A 17,925-nucleotide genomic window follows, 5' to 3' on the forward strand; every position below is an offset into this window, starting at 1 on the left:
TGATTTACTTGACTATCACTAGACCTAACAGATCTTTTGCTGTGTGGGTGGTGAATAAGTTTATGGAAAATTCCAAACAACCACAATGGGATTTTGTTTGTTGGATTTTGTGGTATCTCAAAGCCTCTCTAAGAGGTTGGATGTATAAATGTAATACAAATTGTGAGATCATAGTGGTTGCTGGCAGCTCTTAATTTTCTCCAAATTTGTCTGTTGGGTAAGTGAGAAATTTAGAGATATTTCCCAATTTTATCCCTCATGAAAAATGAAAAATTAAAAAAATAAATTTTATTTTTGTCTAACAATATAATATAAATTTTTTTATTTATAACTATTAATTGTATAAATGGCGAGAAAATGTATTTATTTAAATTACGAACTTTTATTTATTCAATTGCATGTTAATTTATTTATCAAATAGTCATGCTCTTGACAGTTCAGAAGGATAAAATTGAATAAGAACACATATTCGGATAATTGATGCCAAACAGTTAAAATAATTTATCACTGGTTGAAAAAATCAGATTTTAATTATTTTAGTATTTAGATTCACTCAGCCATTCAAATTGAGTTCAAAAGTGGTTGACAGGATCATATTTGAATTCAATATTTAATACTTGGGGGTATTTTGGTTCGCAGTGTAAAAAGTATTTCCATGGAATGGCATTCTCGGGAATCTCATTCCTAGCAATAGGATTCCTGCCTCATGGGAATATTTTTGTTAGGTTCACGTGGTAAGATTCCTAGAAATTAGACGGGATTCGCATGTCAATGTTTGGTTCAACATGGGAATCTTGGCAGGTATTTTAAGAGGATGACCATTATATATCCTTGACATGCGTGTTACTAATATATGAAGAAAATTATATTTTTCAACCAAAAACCTACTAAAATTACATATTTAATTAAATCTATATCCTAAAATTTTCAACAATTAATTTTTTTAATAGCAAAAGAAGAGAATTTACATAAGGGAGAATGAGACATCTCCCAATAAAAGGCCTGGAAAAATCCAGAAAAAGAAACAAGTAAAAATACCAAAAAATTAAAAATCAGCATTCCAAAATGTTTCTTGAATCTCTATGTAATTGTGGAAACTAATTCCTTTGAAAAAACCCTAACCAGTGTGCCACAGTTAGGCCGAATACTGAATTTTTGATTTTTTTTTTTTTTCCAAGCCAGCACCCCATTTAATTTCTGCCGATTGAATATCCTTGCATGACGTTCCAACCATAACCCTCATAAAACTGCAAGTATATTTCACACTGCCATAGGACTTCCTTATCCTTTCTCCTACCAAAGCCTTCGAAAGAAATAGCTAGCAATTTACCAACCGAAGTGGGGTAAACCCAGCTCTATCTAGAAATACCAAAAAAACATATTGCAAATCTTCCAGAAAAATCCACAGTGCAAAAGAAGTTGAGAAGCCGTCTCAGAATTTTTGTAATAGAGACAGAGCCTTCATAGGTCTCCTAATTTGCAGCAAATTATTATTATTAATTTTATTGAGAACAACCAACCAAGTGAAAGACTTAATTTTTGGAGGAGCATTAGCCTTTTGAATGAAGCAATAGAGTGGGAAGAAGAATTGGAGCGAGTCAAGAATTAAAAAATAAAATTACAAGAAAACACTCCCAACTGATCCAAAGGCCAAACCAAACATCTCTCCCCGATGAAAGATTACTCCCATTCAATAAAGATAACAAAGAAGACAGCTCCACTAACTCCTTATCGTTAAGAGGTATGCTAAAATGGAGATTCTAGGAAACCAATGAGCTTCTCGAATCCCGAAGAAAGAAAGATATAACTTTATTCTGCTTGGAGCTCGGTCGAAGAAGATGTGGGAATGAATGGAGAAGGATGCATTACCCAGCCAAGGGTCTTTCCAAAAACGAATGTGAGAGCCCCTCCCTCCCTCAAGTTTAGTGTGTGGGATGAAAGGACAAATATGAGAAATGGACCTCCATGGACTATCCGAAGAACATCTTAAACTAACATTAGTATCCCACCCATTCTCATACAACCCGAACTTACTTCTTATTACTCTATGCCGAAGGGATGATTCTTCTAGAGGGTAGCACCATAGCTATTTAGTGAAAAAAGCTGTGTTTTTAGACACCAACTTCCCTAGACCCAACACTCCCGCCTTTTTTTACCTACAAACCTCACCCTAGCTAACTAAGTGGTCCTTGTGATCCTCCTTACCAGACCACAGAAAGTGTCTGATGATTCTATTCAGCTTGTTAGAAATCTTCATCAGAATCCTAAAAAAAAATAAGAAATTTAATGGAATGCTAGAAAGACAAGCTTGGATCGAGGTTATTCTACTCCCTAAAGTGATATCCCCCTTCTAACCATCTAACCTCTTTGTCACCCTTTCCGCTACCAAATTCCAAAAATCCATTGTTCTAAGATTACCCCTTAAGGGGATCAGTAGGTCATAGGCCAATCTAGAATGTCACACCTCACTTTAGTGGCCTTTTCCCTCGCTCGCTTCTCGACCACATTCAAAGTTGCTAATCCACTCTTCCTCATATGAATTTCAAGGCTCGACACCCTCTTGAAAATTTAAGAATGCCCAAAATTTCTCTAAAGAAAGGGCTATGCTCATCAAGGAAGTAAATGGTGTTGTTAGAAAACTGAAGATAAGAAACCACCATTCCCTTTCTCCCTACTTCTAGACCTTTAACCAACTAGGCAACCCCTTATCCATCATCCCACTTAACACACCAACTACAAGGACAAAGAGAAATGGGGATTGAGGGTCACCTTGTCTAATACCCCAAGAAGCTCTAAACCAATATTTCGGCTCACCTTTAACGATCATTGAGAACCACAAATTAGAGAAACAATCCCTATTCACCGATGCCAGTGCTTGCCAAAACCCTTCCTCTCAAGGGTTTTATCCAAGAACCTCCAACTCATTGTATCATAGGCTTTCTGGAAATCTACTTCAAAGACAAAACCCCTTTTTTATTCCTGTGAACATTCTCTGCCACCTCATTGGCTACAAGTATAGCATCTATTATTGCCTCCCCCAGCACGAATGTACTTTAGTAGTAGAAATAGCGTCAAGGAGTACCTCACTCATTCAATTGGCTAAGACATAAGTGATAATTTTATAAACATTAGAAACAAGGCTAGTAGGTCTAAATTCCTCAACCTTAATAGATCTGGACTCTTTAGGAAACAGGGCAATAAAAGAGGATTTGATGCTTTTGCTTAAAATCCCCTTTCGAAAGAATTCAGTAGAAACTTTAAACAAATTTCCCTTAACAATGTCCCAACAATCTCAGAAAAAAGCTATGTTAAACCCATCAGAGCCTGGGGCCTTATCCCTATCCATACCAAAAACCACCTGCTTCACTTCTTGCTTTTAAAAGGTTCTCTCTAACTAACTCTTCCAATCAACAAAACTTGGATTTCAATCCAACCCCTCTAACATCGGTTGATACTCGATAATATTCCTCCTTTAAATACAAGTTTTGAAAGCAGCTAGTAATAGCGAAGGCAATCTGACCTAATTTGAACAATTATAAACATAAAATATTTTAACACTTAATAATTGATTAACCGAAATAATTGAAGGCAATATAGTGTCTAGGCATTGATTACTAAATTAAATTTTATAATATAGTAACAATAGCACTTTTTATTTAATAAATTACACTTTTAAAAGGGGAAGATTCTCAAATAGCAAAGAAAGTTGGTGGTGGGACCGTGGGATAAAGATGCCCAAAAAACTGCAAAAAAAGGCCGTTAGTGAAGCTAAATATAGATCATTTAATAGTTTGTATGATAGATTAGATACAAAAGAAGATGAAAGAGATATATTTAAACTTGCTAAGGCTAGAGAAAGGAAGAGTAAGGACTTAGGAAATGTAAAATGTATAAAAAGTGAGGAGGATATTGTCTTGGTTAAGGACGAAAACATTAAAGAAAGATGGCAAAGTTACTTTAATAAGTTGTTTAATAAAAACCAAATAGAAGGCTTAAACTTAGATTTGACATTTGAGGAAAATACTAAAAATATGAGATTTATTCGCAAAATTAGAGTTAACGAAGTTAAGTTTGCACTAAAAAAGATGAAAAATGGCAAAGCTTGGATAACATCCCAATTGAAGTTTGGAAATGCTTAGGTGATAACGAAATTATATGGTTAACTAATTTATTTAATACAATTATAAAAACTAAGAAAATGCCTGATGAATGGAGGAAAACCACTTTAGTACCTATGTACAAAAATAAAGGAGCTATTCAAAATTGTAGTAACTATTATGGAACTAAACTTATGAGTCATGTGATGAAATAATGGGAAAGGGTAGTTGAACAAAGATTAAGGTTAGAAACGAAGGTCTCAGAAAATCAATTTGGTTTTATGCCTGGGAGATCTACCACAAATGCTATATATCTTTAAGAAGTTTAATGGAAAAGTTTTGGAAAAAAAAGAGGGACTTGCATATGGTATTTATTGACTCAAAGAAAGCAAAGAAAGCATATGATAGGATACCTAGTGAAGTTCTATGGTGGGTTTTAGAAAGAAATGGTGTATGCAGTAGGTATATTGATGTCATTAAGGATATGTACGATGGAGTATTGACTAGTGAAAGAACTATAGATGGAGAAACTAGAGAATTTCCAATCACCCTAGGTGTACATCAAGGATCTGCTTTGAGCCCTTATCTTTTTGATTTAGTGATGGACTAACTGATTAAGAGTATTCAAAAGGAGGTTCCATGGTGTATGTTGTTTGCAGATGATATTGTATTAATTGATTAAACTAGGGATGGAGTAGAGACTGAGTTAGAATTATAGAGAGAAGCTATGGAAACTAGAGGCTTTCAGATAAGTAGAAATAAAACAAAATATATGAAATGTAATAGGAGGAATATTGGAGACAAAGTTGAACTTGACAATAAAGAAATAAATAGTACTTGTAGATTTCGATACCTTGGATCTATTATGCAAGTTGAAGGAGAAATTGAAGATTATGTAATGACTAGAGTTAAAGCAAGTTAGGTAAAATGGAGAAGTACTTCAAGTGTGCTTTGTGATTGTAGAATACCCTTAAAGTTAAAAGGGAAGTTTATAGGACATCTATAAGACCAACTATGCTATATGGATCAGAATGTTGGGTGACAAAGAAACATAATATCCAAAAAGTAAAAGTTGTCGACATGAATATACTTAGATGGATGAATGGTATAAGGCTAAAAGATAAATTAAGGAATTAACATATTCACGGTAAGTTGAGTGTAGCTCCTATAGAAGAGAAGATAAGGAAGGGACGATTCAAATGGTATGGACACTTGCAACATAGGTCACATAGTGTGCCAGTGAGGAAAAGTGAGTTAGTTATTGTGGGAGGCAGTAGAAGGGGTAGGGGTAGACCCAAAATAACTTGAAAAGAGATAGTGAGTAAGGATTTAATATCCTTGAATCTATCAAAAGAAATGGTCCATAGTCGCATAAATTGGCTGAAAAGGATTCATAAAACCGGCCCACCTAGTGGGACTTAAGGCTTGGTTTTGTTGTTGTTGTTATACTTTTAATAGGAAATTAAAATGTTATCTAATAGAAATATTTACACTTTTTTGTAGACATTTTAAAAATAATTTATGTATTTAAATAAAATATTGTATATATATTTTTATAATTAAAAATAATCAATATCTATACCAATTTAAAATATTTATTTTTATTTTATTAATAATTTATTATTTTAGTTGTAATAATAGTGTGATTATATTATATTATAGGGCATAGTTGTCCAAAAGCCAAAATAGTGAGAGCAAAATTTGATACAAAAAGTAGGATTCTTATGGGAATGGGATTCCCATAAAACTTATCCACAGGGGGAGGTGGGAATAGAATGTCTATATGTCATGGGAATCCTTTCATTCCTAGGAATGTGAGCATTCCTGCCACATCAAATTCCCATGCTCAACCAAATGTGAGAATGTGATGCCATGAGCATTCACATTCTCGAGAATTTTGAAAGATGCCGCAAGCTGAACGGCCTTCAGTCTTAATTTTACCAAAGCTCACCTAGCTATACAACAAGGAGAAAGTGAATTACGGCTGAGAGTACCTCCCAAATTAGCTGAACTCATATATATTTATATATATACAGGTATGTATGTATGCATCAACTATGTTAAAGAGGCATTCATGTTAGACTTTTAGTATCAGGTTCTAATTGTTTTATTTTTTTAGAGGCACACACACTCGCACACACACATCAACTACGTTAAAGAAGCATTCATTTTTGACTTTTAGCATCAGGTGCTAATTATTTTATTTTTTCAGAGGCACACACACACACACACACACACATCAACTACATTAAAGAACGCTTCTTTAATGTAGTTGATTTGTGTCTGCTTTGTTATGAAAGTAGGGGGACTTGTTTGCATTTGTTTCTACATTGTCTTTTTTCCTAGAATATTTGAATTAATTTATTTAAATAATAAAAAATAAAAGGTGGTGCAATACAAGGAGAACAAGATGTCTGAAAAAATAACTATATAAGAGTGTAATCAATTACAAAACAGCTGTTCTCCAATATCTTTGAAGGTCGGGCAGCAACATCCCCCTAGAAAACCCAAACAAATGAGTGCGAGGCAAGAAACATGATTTTGTCTAACAAATTAGCTTCCAAGGGTTTGCAAGAGCTTTGTTGTTGCCTTGTGCTGTGGTAAAGTTTTCATCTTGTTTTTATTTTATTTTTTTATTTTTTATTTTTTATTTTTCGTGTTGGTTAGGCATTCTTGCCCTGCTCTTTCAGCTTCTTTCTTTCTTTTGTTTGTCAAATCCAATCTTTTAACATTTAAATTTAGACGGTAAAGGATGGAATTCAACAACTTGTCGTTGGTCTTGATAGTTGAAGTTTTTGAAGAATAAATGAACCTCTGCTTGGGGTTATTGAACTTAAATTGATAACTAGGGTATTTTGTTTTGCAGTTAATTGTTTCTGAATGAATTTATCTTCAAGGTTTGAACCAATTTAGTGGACTGTAGGTGTTCTAATTGTTTTTTTTTTAGTAGAAAAAGAAATTTATTAACAAGAAAGAGAAGAATTTACACCAAGATGGAAGATTAGGGGTCCTCCTAAAGATTTTTTTTTCCTTTTAAAAAAGAGGTTACAATAATGCTCCCCTTTAGTTCCTCTGAAGATTTGACAAAAGTAAACCCTGAAAAACCCAAAAGAATTGAGCCCAAAAAGACTTGCATTTCTTTCTATCCAAAAGGTCCAAAGGAGAGCAATGATAGCACATCTCCAATGGGGTCCTCCCTTTACTTCTCCCAATACCTTTGCAATGCACTTTTAAGACCCTTCCTAGCTTAAGACCTGTCGGAATCATTTAGGGACCAGTTCACAATTTCAGAGTTTCATTCAATCTCAGTATTTAACACTAGGTTTTACTAAATGGATCCTTAGTCTAGAGAAATTTCTACTGTTGGATGCATGCAGAAATTTGTTGCCATGGTCTTAAATTTCCACGAAATTGTTGAAATTTCCAATTTCCGTTACCCTCGAAATTGAAATGGCAGTCAATTTCCGTCTTGCATAATTTCTGTCGAAATCTCAACAAATCATCTGAAATTTTTCGAAACTTCGAAATTTTAGCAAAATTTGTCAAAATTTTAACTATGCAATGAAATTTTGTCGAAATTCAAACTTGAGATTCATGAGTGAAGTGAAATTTCTCTTTTAATTTATTTTATTTATTTTATTGAAACAAAAGGTTATCACAAGTGCTTTTGAAATTATATGAAAAAATAAACTTATAGTAATATTTTGTTTAACCATTCATGTCTAAATTATCAATATTTGTATAATAAATAATTTTTAAATGATTTATGAATTTCATTTGCATTAACTGAATATGTTTAATGTACATTATCTTACAAGCATGTTTGATACACATACTATTTTACGACTTTTCCACTTCATACAAAACATAGATGTATTTAATTTGTAATATATTAGTCTTAAAACTTATATTATTATGTTTGTTAACCTTTTCTAAAGTTTCACAAATAATTTCATGCTTTACTACTAGTTTCCGTTATTTTTTCAAATCGAAATCGAAATTGACATCGAAATCAAAATTTCCGTCAAAATTTCCATACTTTTGGAGCTTTGAAATTTGAGTCGAAATCGAAATTTAAGACCTTGCTTGTTGCCCTTTATGCTTGTATGACATTAGAAACTCTAGTAAACAAAAAAAACGTAAAGAGGATAATTTAAATCAAGAAAATCAGAATTTTGAGCATTTCATGCTCTGAAAAATGTACATGCACGCGTATGAATGGATGTGTGTGTTTTGAAGGATCAGATAAGACCTAAACATGTAGAAACTTATGACCTTTGCATGGAACTACACTTCTGTTTTACGGTATGTTATTGTGAACCTTCTGCTTTCTGTTTCCTACGGCTCCTGTCAGGAATATTTTTTCTTATTTGACCCTAGTTGCTTCTGTTAAAGGCTTTCATTAACCCATAATATATTTTTTACAAATTTTGCTAACCTCTATTTTTGCACGTGGCAGCCTGAATGTTCTGTTTTATTAGATGCCCTTGAGCAATCTGCTTGTAGTCCTGAGATTGCTGCCATTGTTGCCAAGAGCCTGCTCTGTATATTACAGCTTTCATCTGAGAAAACAATTGCTTCTTTCAAGACACTTGATGCTATTCCTCGGGTGCTTACAGTTGCTTGCATTCAAGCACGAGAGTCTAAAAGGGCTAGAAAAGTTGGTCCTTCGGGGGAGAGTATTTATGTGGAATCAGTATACCCTCAATGTTTTCAAAGATCTAGCTCATTCGAGACAGGTTTTCAAAGATCTAGCTCAACCAAGACAGCCCAAAGTTGGCTCAAAAGCATGGAAACATCCATGGAGCTCTTTTCAGAATATTTCTCTTCCGCAGACGGAGCAAAAAGTCTTGTCCTACATAGTTCTGTGTGCATTGACTGTTTGTTTGATTTATTTTGGGAAGAAGGATTGAGAAGTCAAGTGCTTACACATATTCTTGACCTAATGAAGGTATTCTGTTATGGTCTTACCTGTTTGATACATTCTTTCTTCATTTTTTCAATAGTGCCATTGAAATAACTCTAAATATAACATTTTCAGATTGCACCATTATCTGAGGAAGACCAAAGGGCAAAGCTGCAGTTATGTTCTAAGTACTTGGAGACATTTACTCAAATAAAGGAACGGGAAAAATGTTTTGCTGAACTATCGATTGATCTCTTGGTTGGCATGAGAGATATTCTTCTAACTGATCAAGTGGTATATTTGTTTAATGTGATGTATTATTCACTCTCAATAGTGTCATACTTCTAATATTTTAATATTTTGTAAATTTCGCATTATCAGATTGGCTTTATCATTATTTATATGTTCTAATATCTTGCCAAATGCATTTTCCTTCAGTACTATCAGGCATTGTTTCGTGATGGAGAATGCTTTTTGCATGTTGTCTCTTTATTAAATGGAAATCTTGATGTGGAGAATGGAGAGAAGCTGGTTTTAAATGTTCTTCAAACCCTGATCAGTCTGCTTACAAGTAATGATGCCTCAAAGGTGCTTTATTTATTAATGATTTATTTATTTATTATTTATTTATTTTTCTAGGGTTTCATATATTTTTTGGGTGTGAAGAGGGAGAGGGATGGGGGCCTGAGGGCTGCGGGGGAGGTGGTGGTTAGTGCTGCGATTCTTTTTTTCTGCAAAAAACAGATGTTGAGTTAGTTATTACTTGATTAATCATTCTTTGTTTATTTATGCCCATTATGATTAGAACCAATATATATGCAAATGCAGCACAGCCGTTAAAGTGGAATTGATAATGGATGCATTGAAAAGGAGGTCACCATCGTAGGTTTGTCTAGTTGATGCAGAATTTTCCATGAAGGGGTGTTGCTGCTGAAATTCTTAACGTAACTTTCGCTCATGTGATAATGTTCGTAGGGTTAAGTGGAAAAAAAAAACTAAATTAATATTAATTGCATATGCTTAGGTAAAATGGTTAGGTGAAACAAAGGCTTATGGGTGTTGCTGTAACTACTGAATTGAATGGGTCAAGTCGCAATTGAAATGTGGTGCTTGGGCTGCTGTAGTTCAAGGGGTTTGAGTAGCACCCTTAATATCTGCTATAGATTTTGGTGGGGCAGGATGTGCTCAATCCTACTATTTATAACTTCAAATATTTATAATTTGATTCTGTAAAATATTTCTTCATTAGAAAATTAGTATAGATCTTCAAAGTTATGAAAATGTCCAATGAGCTATGGAGATTTTGAGGCAAGAGTGAGGGGAGAGATGTGGAAGCAAGATAATTGAATTGGAAACCACCATTGTTTATGGCATACGGCATAATCCGGTTAATCTTGTAGAGCTGGTCTAGGTTGTAATGACATGGAAAGAGGCTAATTGATTAAGATGTAAGGTTGATGTGACTCTTCCCTCATGATTAAGCTAGTACGTGTTTTCACAATTATTTTGAAGCACAAAGGATGTTTTTTTAACTAGGACCAAGAATTGAAGGCCCAAATCTCCTTGAGTTTATCTCCTTGAATTGAAGGGGTTCACCCCTTCAAGTCACTACTTCTCCCCTGATTTCTTCCTTGAAGCCTCAGCAAGCCATCCCGTCTGCCATTTCTGATTGGACCCTCACCAGAAACCCTGAATCCATTGCTGACGGTTGATGCAGATCATCAGCGTAAAATAGGCACTGGAAGACATGGCGTCTCCACTCCTCACAGCTGCTGATGTTCCTTGAGCCACAATCACATCAGAATGGACCCTCTTGATTTCTCCTCCAGCTCCACTCCCCTACAAGAGGAAACATCTCTCAAAGCTTTCTAAAAATTCCACCAGCCCGTCGCTTCTTTTCCTTCAGAAATTCTAATAGAATTTGTAGCTGCTCCTTCCTTCACTCTTTCCAGGCACAAGAAACAACTCCCTTGGTTCAACAGCAATTTGACACCAAAAATGCCTGCTTCATTCCTTAAAAATATTCCCCCAAACAAAGGAAGAGAGAATAGAACAAGAAAAAAGAACCAATTTAGAAAATTAATGGAGAATTTTATTTTTTAATTCTGGGGGAAGATTTTCACTGAAAATTCCAGGTGGTGGTGAGATGTTTGAATGGTGGAATTTTTGAGTGAACTGGATGTATTTTTAAAAGGGTAACCAAAGAACATTCTGCAGTAGAGGCAGTCGAAATGCAGGAAGTTTGGTTTGTTTGATGTTATGAGAGTTCAAAATTGGGGGTCTGTGTTTCAGAGATTAAAAACTAACATTTATGGATATATTCAAAGCTAATATTCAATTGGTAATGGAAAAGAGTTGGGAGTTCTTGCCAGAATTTGCAGATGGTGGACTAAGATGGTGCTGGAGAAGTCAGTTGGAAGGAGAAATTTGTTGGGCAGTAATCTCAGGATTCCAATTTTAAATCCATCCTGAATTTGCTGGGAGATGGAGAGAATAAGGTAGTAGTTTGGGTGGGCTGGAGTTGCATAATTATATAGATGGACCTTCTTGTATTGGGCCTGCCAGTGTTGAAGGAGTTAGGCCACAGTATTATAACAACGAGGGCTTTCGGCTGGCTGTTCCTGGGCCTTTTAGTAGGGCTATGAGGCCCTCCCTTCCTCCCTCAACCAAGCTTTCCATTTTTCAACCAACACGTCTAAGTAAAGAGCCGATTAACAAAAAAAAACAATTACATTCTGATGCTTCTCTTCCTTGCTCATTTTTAAGCCCAATAATTCCAGTTCTTATGGGATTATAACTGCCTTCTTATTTAAATATACTTCTCTCCAAGTTCTTGCCTATTTTTCTTAGTTTCTAGTTCTCTTTGTCAATTCTCAGTCTACAACAACAACAAGAAGCCTTAAGTCCCACTAGGTGGGGTTGGCTACATGAATCCTTCTCCGCCAATTCACCTGATCCAAAGCATTTTCCTCTATTAGATTAAGGGCTATTAAATCCTTCTTACTACTTCATTCCAAGTTATTTTAGGCTTACCCCTACCCGTTTTTATGCTAGAAACCATAACTAACTCACTCCTCATAGGTGTTCTACTAGGCCTGCGTTTCAAATGTCCAAACCATTTAGGTCGCCCCCCCCTTATCTTGTTCTCAACTGGTGCTATGCCTAAATTATTGCGTATATGTTCATTTCTTACTTTATATTTTAATGTTAAACCACTCATCCACCTTAACATGTGCATCTCAGTAACTTTCATTTTTTGTAAATGTTTCTTAGTTGCCCAACATTCTGAACCATAAAGCATAGTTGGCCTTATCTGTCTTACAAAACTTTCCTTTTTAATTGTAAGGGTATTCTACAATCAAACAAAAACTTGATGCACTCCTCCATTTTATCCAACTTGTCTTAATTCTATGTACTACTTCTTCAATCTACCCTTCACCTTGCATTATAGATCCAAGATATCTAAATCTATCAGTGCTATTAATCTCTTAATTATCTGGTTTAATCTTCTCTCCGTTGCTACTCCTTACCTCACTGAAATTACATTTCCATTATTTTGTCTTATTCCTACTTATCCTAAACCCTTTAGACTCTAATGTGGCTCTCCAAAGTTCTAGTTTAGACTGCACCAAAGTTCTAGTTTAGACTGCACTCCGCTCCTACTATTAGTCTGATTGCTTTTAATTAGCCATTTTTGTGTGCTTCGACAATTGTTCCTTTTTCTTTTTCTGTTGTTTCTTCCTTTTTGTTCGTAGTGCATAGTGCTACTATTTTTAGCCATATCATATTCCTAATTACTTGCTTTTGCAGGATGCTTTTAGAGCTCTTGTTGGCAAGGGCTATCAGACTCTACAGAGTTTGCTATTGGACTTCTGCCAATCACAGCCAACGGATCCACTTTTAAATGCTTTGTTTGATATGCTTGTTGATGGAAAATTTGACATCAAAGCGAACCCTGTAATAAAGGTGATACGATGAAAAACCTTCAAAAAGTTCTGATGAACAATTACTAGTCTTCTGTCCATGTGATCCATAGTTATTGAAGTCATTTTTTATGTTGGATATTAGTTATCTTTGGCTTTAATAGTGTAAATTCAGTGCCTGCATTCATGTTTCTCACATAATTGCTTTCTTTATATTTTTTTTTCGGTGTCAGAATGAAGATGTAATCATACTTTATCTGAGCGTTCTGCAGAAGGTTGGTGATTTATTTCCCCTCTTTGATTCCTAGGATCTTAAAAAATTTGGAGCCAATACATACTTTGTTTTAGAACTTTGGTAGTCCCCTTCATTCTGTTATCTACCCCCCATCAGGCTGTTATTGTGAATCATAATATTGCTTTTTCATAATTGTGCAGAGCAGTGACTCTCTGCAGCATCATGGGCTCAATGTGTTCCTACATCTGCTTAAGGACTCTATTTCCAACCGAGCATCATGTGTTAGAGCGGGAATGCTTAATTTTCTTCTTGATTGGTTTTCTCAAGAAGATAATGAGAGTGTCATTTTGAAAATTGCTCAATTAATTCAGGTTACTGGTGGCCATAGTATATCTGGAAAGGACATTCGCAAAATCTTTGCCCTTCTCCGAAGTGAGAAGGTTGGGGCTCGTCAGCAGTATTGCTTATTATTGCTAACCAGTATTTCATCAATGCTGAGTGAGAAGGGACCAACTGCTTTTTTTGATCTCAATGGGATTAACTCTGTAAGTCCCAAGTTCTCGGAAGCAACTTCAATAAATAATTACAGCTACTCAGCCCATATAAAAAACATAGATTATTATAATCATTTATACATTAGAATTTAAATTATGAATTTTGTTAATGCTTTTCTTTATGTTGATGTATGGAGGTCCCCCCTCCCTCCCCGAAAATAGTGTTTAATTTTAAGAAAGTAACTTTGGGGCACTGGAATGGATATCAACGTAGTCAATCATTATCTGCCTTAAATTCATAGACATTAATTGTTTGTCAATGTTTTTCTGTTTCCTTGTATATTTACATGTTATATTTTTTACTGTGAATATTTTTTCATTTCAATTTCACATTTAATTCTACATTTCCATTTTCATTCTATTATTGAAATTTATGGCCATTATGTTCCACTATTTATGTCATGGAAACAGCACTGGACTCAGATTATCGTTGCGGTTCTAAAAATTTATGTTTTACTCTCTCTCTCTCTCTCTCTCTCTCTCTATATATATATATATATATATATATATATATATATATATATGCTCTGCTCTGTGCTGCTGCAGATGGAGAGACCTATAGTCACGTGTAGATATGTGCTGGGACAATGCATGCAAGTCTGGGACAGCATGGCGGTGCTGAGAAAGAAAAACTTAGGAGTCGTTTGGTATCATTGTCAAAAATTAGAGAAATGAAAAGCAGAAATAGAAGCTAAAAACTAGAAACCAGCAACCTGTTTGGTTAACATTTATAAAACTAATACAAATTAAAAACTCAATTAAAAAAAATGCTCATTTTCATCTTCAAATCAAATAATATTATAACAATATGATTAAAATAATAAAGTTACAAGTAATACTCATAAAAAAAACTACTATAATAAAAGTAAAATTTATTATAATTATTTTACTTAATTGTTATACTTTCAAATTTTACTTCACAATAAAGATTTTATTGGATATGACAATTGAAAAATAGTGAAAGTATTTTGTAATTGGCTATATTATTATTTTTTGAAATTTATGTATACATTTTTTTTAATTATATTTAAATTCATATGATCATTTGATTTTGATTTCAATTTAAAAGTGTTTAAAATGAATAATGTAATCCAAAAAAATTATTTCTTAATATTAAAATTTCTAGCAACAAGTTGTCAAAACAACTGAAAATTATAAAATCTAGTTTTTAGTTATTTGGCAAACAGTTGAAAACCGGTAACAGAAATAGAAAACTGACAATATGAACAAACACGATTTTATAATCTATTTCTTCATTGTGGAGAAACAAAAACAGAAAACAGAAAATAGCAACGATGCCAAATATGCCCTTACTTGTTTACTTCTTGTTTTATTAATTTATTTTATTGTTATTGTTATTGTTATTTATTATTGTAATTTTTTGCATAGGTTCTCACACTAATTGCTAGTTATCTAATAATTTAATTTGACATTTAGTTTCTCTTTGATTTAAAAGATCAAAATCAGTATTTTCCTAAAGATATCTTAAGCATTAAAGATAATGATTTGAGATTAATAATTGATTGAAAAGGAAATTTTTCATTGAGCATGACTATGTACGTCATGCCCTCCTAGATTTCTAGTGGCATGGGATCCTTGTGCACGAGGCTTTTTTTTTTTTTAATAATGCTTGTGTATAAATGCAAAAGAGAAGTTATGCAGTAAAATCAAGTTGAAAATTTTGAATTTTGAAATTCATGTACACATTTTTTTATTTGAATGTTAATTTCAATTTTTATTTTGAAAAAGATAGAAATGAGTAATAGAGCATGAAATATTTTGAATTTCATTGAGTTATACATTTCATTGATATTAATTTAATATGTTTAATACTTAACATAAGTATATTATTTTATAAACTGATGGAAGATATAAGCTGGAGACAAAAATCGAGATTGAATTGGGTTGGAAATGGAGATTGTAATTCTAGAATTTTTTATAGGGTCACAACTGGTAGGAAAAGAAGGAACCTAGTTAAAGAACTTGAAGATCATAGGGTAGAGATCATTAAGGATCTTGACCGTATTGAGAGTTTGATAACAAATTTCTATAGAAGCCTTTTTTTGAGGGAGGACATGGAAGGATTATGGTTGAGGGGTTGGATTGGTGCCCTATGTCAGGTGAAAAGGCTGCTTGGCTAGAGAGACCTTTTGGGAAAAAGAAGAGATTAAAAGATTGATTTTTGAGATAGATAAATGCTCCTGGACGTGATAGTTTTACTATAGGTTTTTTTAGGACAATTGTAAGATTTTGAAAGGGGACATTCTTGAAGTTTTTCTTGAACTCTTTGACAATGTAGCGGTAGGGAGGAGTATGAATATTAGTTTTATCACCTTGGTGCCTAAGGAAGATGGTGCTACTAAGGTCCAGGAGTTTAGAACAATTAATTTGGTTACTAGTGTTTATAAGATTATGGCTAAGGTGTTATCTAGAAGGTTGGCCACTGTTTTAGAGGACATTATCTCTCTTAGTTATAGTGCTTTTATAGGTGATAGACAAACCCTTGATGCTTCTTTGATAGCTAGTAGATCTAATGAGTTGGCTTCTTTAGCAGGTTGTGGTCTTTGGACTGGCCTTTGTCTTATCTAGGAGTCCCATTGGGTGATAATACCAGATCAGTGGGTTTTTAGCATCCCATGGCGGAAAGGGGTTCTAAACATTTGTATGGGTGGAAAGGTGCATTATTATCCTTTGATCATCACATTACTCTTATTCAGGCTTGTCTTGCTAGTATTCTTCATAATTACGTGTCTACTTTTAGGATTCCAGTGGGACTTCCCAGTAAGCATGAGAATATTATAAGAGCTTTTCTTTGGTCTGGGGTTGAGGAGAAGAGGGGTCATTTAGTTAGTTGGGAGGTTGTGTGTAGTTCTAAGGTGGGCGGGGATTTGGGTCTTGGTGAAAACACTTCTCTCTTTGCTTTATTTTTAAACGGGTTTAAATTGTAGAGAGGTGGAGGAGCTTGTAGAGTTTGGTGTTTGGATTTATCGGGGGTAATTTGTGTAAATATTTATTTTTGCACCTCTCTAAGCTGATTTAGTTATCCTTTTCTATTGGGGCATATGGAGGCTAAAGTTTGCTATAAGATGAAGGTGTTTGGCATGGCACTTAACTAGAGTTAACAACAACAATCTGTTGTAGAGTAGGAAGCCTTCCAAGGCTTTGCCTCCTGATATGTGACTCACGTGTTGGAGTAGTTCTGAGAGGCATGTCATTTGTTCTTACATTGTTCATTTGATGAGGCTTGTGGAATACTCTTTGCATTCTTGGTGACGTGTGCTTTTTCAAAATCGGTAGAGAAGCTCTTGACTATTTTATTTACTGGTTTTGGGAAAGGTAAAGATGTAAAGAGGTCATGAGGGTCTCGTTCTGCTGCATTATGTGGATTTGGATTGAAAGGTGTGCTAGAATTTTTTCTGGAAAGATATTATACTTATAGTGGGGATTTTTTTGGGACTGAGTGAGGTATTTGGCCTCTATTTGGGCTTATAGCATAGACTGTTCTATGGGATGCCGTTTTAAAGATGTTAAACCAGTTTTGTGTGACTCTATTAAGTTGATGTTATTTTTTTTTACTTCTCAATTTTTTTAGGGCTTCTTGTTCTTTATTTTACCTGCCTTTTTCTGTTCTCAATAAAGCTTATTTCTCTAAACAGCCCCCAACCAAAAAAAAGAAAAAAAAGAAGCAAGGAAATAGAAATAGAATCTACAAAATCAATTGCCGCTTGAATTAAGTGTTGAGCCATCTATCCTTCACAATTTTTAGAAAAGTTTTAATTTCTTTAGATGTCAAAATTGTCGATGGAATGAGCTCCAGAATCTTATTTCTAGCTTTATCTTTTCATTTAGGTTTAACAGCCTACAAAACTGAAAATTTCTAAGGGACCAAAAAAAGAGAGAAGAAGAACAGCTTGTGTAATCTACTGATCCATGTACCTGTACTACTTGGAATAGGTGCATGTATTGCTTAGCTTTGCTGTCATGACACTGTTGTTTTTCACTTGAAATGCACACAGGGGAACCTCATAGTTGGTACAGTTGAGGCAGTTCCTTGTAGTTGATATGGAAAGAAAAAGTTCCTTGTGCTTGATACAGTTGGCTGGGTAAACAGAAAACCAAGTAAACTTCATCTCCTCAGTGGAGAGATGTTGGCCTTATTGTGTTTGCTTCTACCTTAATCTTTTGCACGGATCCTAAAGTGAATAAGGAA

The 17,925-nt window shown here is 34.3% G+C and overlaps 1 protein-coding gene across 3 annotated transcripts in view; it reads left to right on the forward strand.

The window, feature by feature from the left end:
• The window catches only part of LOC131162391 (BEACH domain-containing protein B), a 147,477-nt gene that overhangs the window by 76,284 nt on the left and 53,268 nt on the right, over positions 1–17,925 (forward strand). For all 3 annotated transcript variants that reach the window (XM_058118827.1, XM_058118828.1, XM_058118829.1), the window contains 6 exons: positions 8,557–9,048; positions 9,139–9,297; positions 9,442–9,591; positions 12,814–12,969; positions 13,160–13,201; positions 13,362–13,706. In XM_058118827.1, coding sequence (XP_057974810.1) covers positions 8,557–9,048; positions 9,139–9,297; positions 9,442–9,591; positions 12,814–12,969; positions 13,160–13,201; positions 13,362–13,706 — 1,344 coding nt within the window. The remainder of the gene's footprint in view (positions 1–8,556; positions 9,049–9,138; positions 9,298–9,441; positions 9,592–12,813; positions 12,970–13,159; positions 13,202–13,361; positions 13,707–17,925) is intronic.

The sequence above is a fragment of the Malania oleifera genome, chromosome 8 (genome assembly GCF_029873635.1).
Source record: "Malania oleifera isolate guangnan ecotype guangnan chromosome 8, ASM2987363v1, whole genome shotgun sequence".
NCBI classification, from domain to species: Eukaryota; Viridiplantae; Streptophyta; class Magnoliopsida; order Santalales; family Ximeniaceae; genus Malania; species Malania oleifera.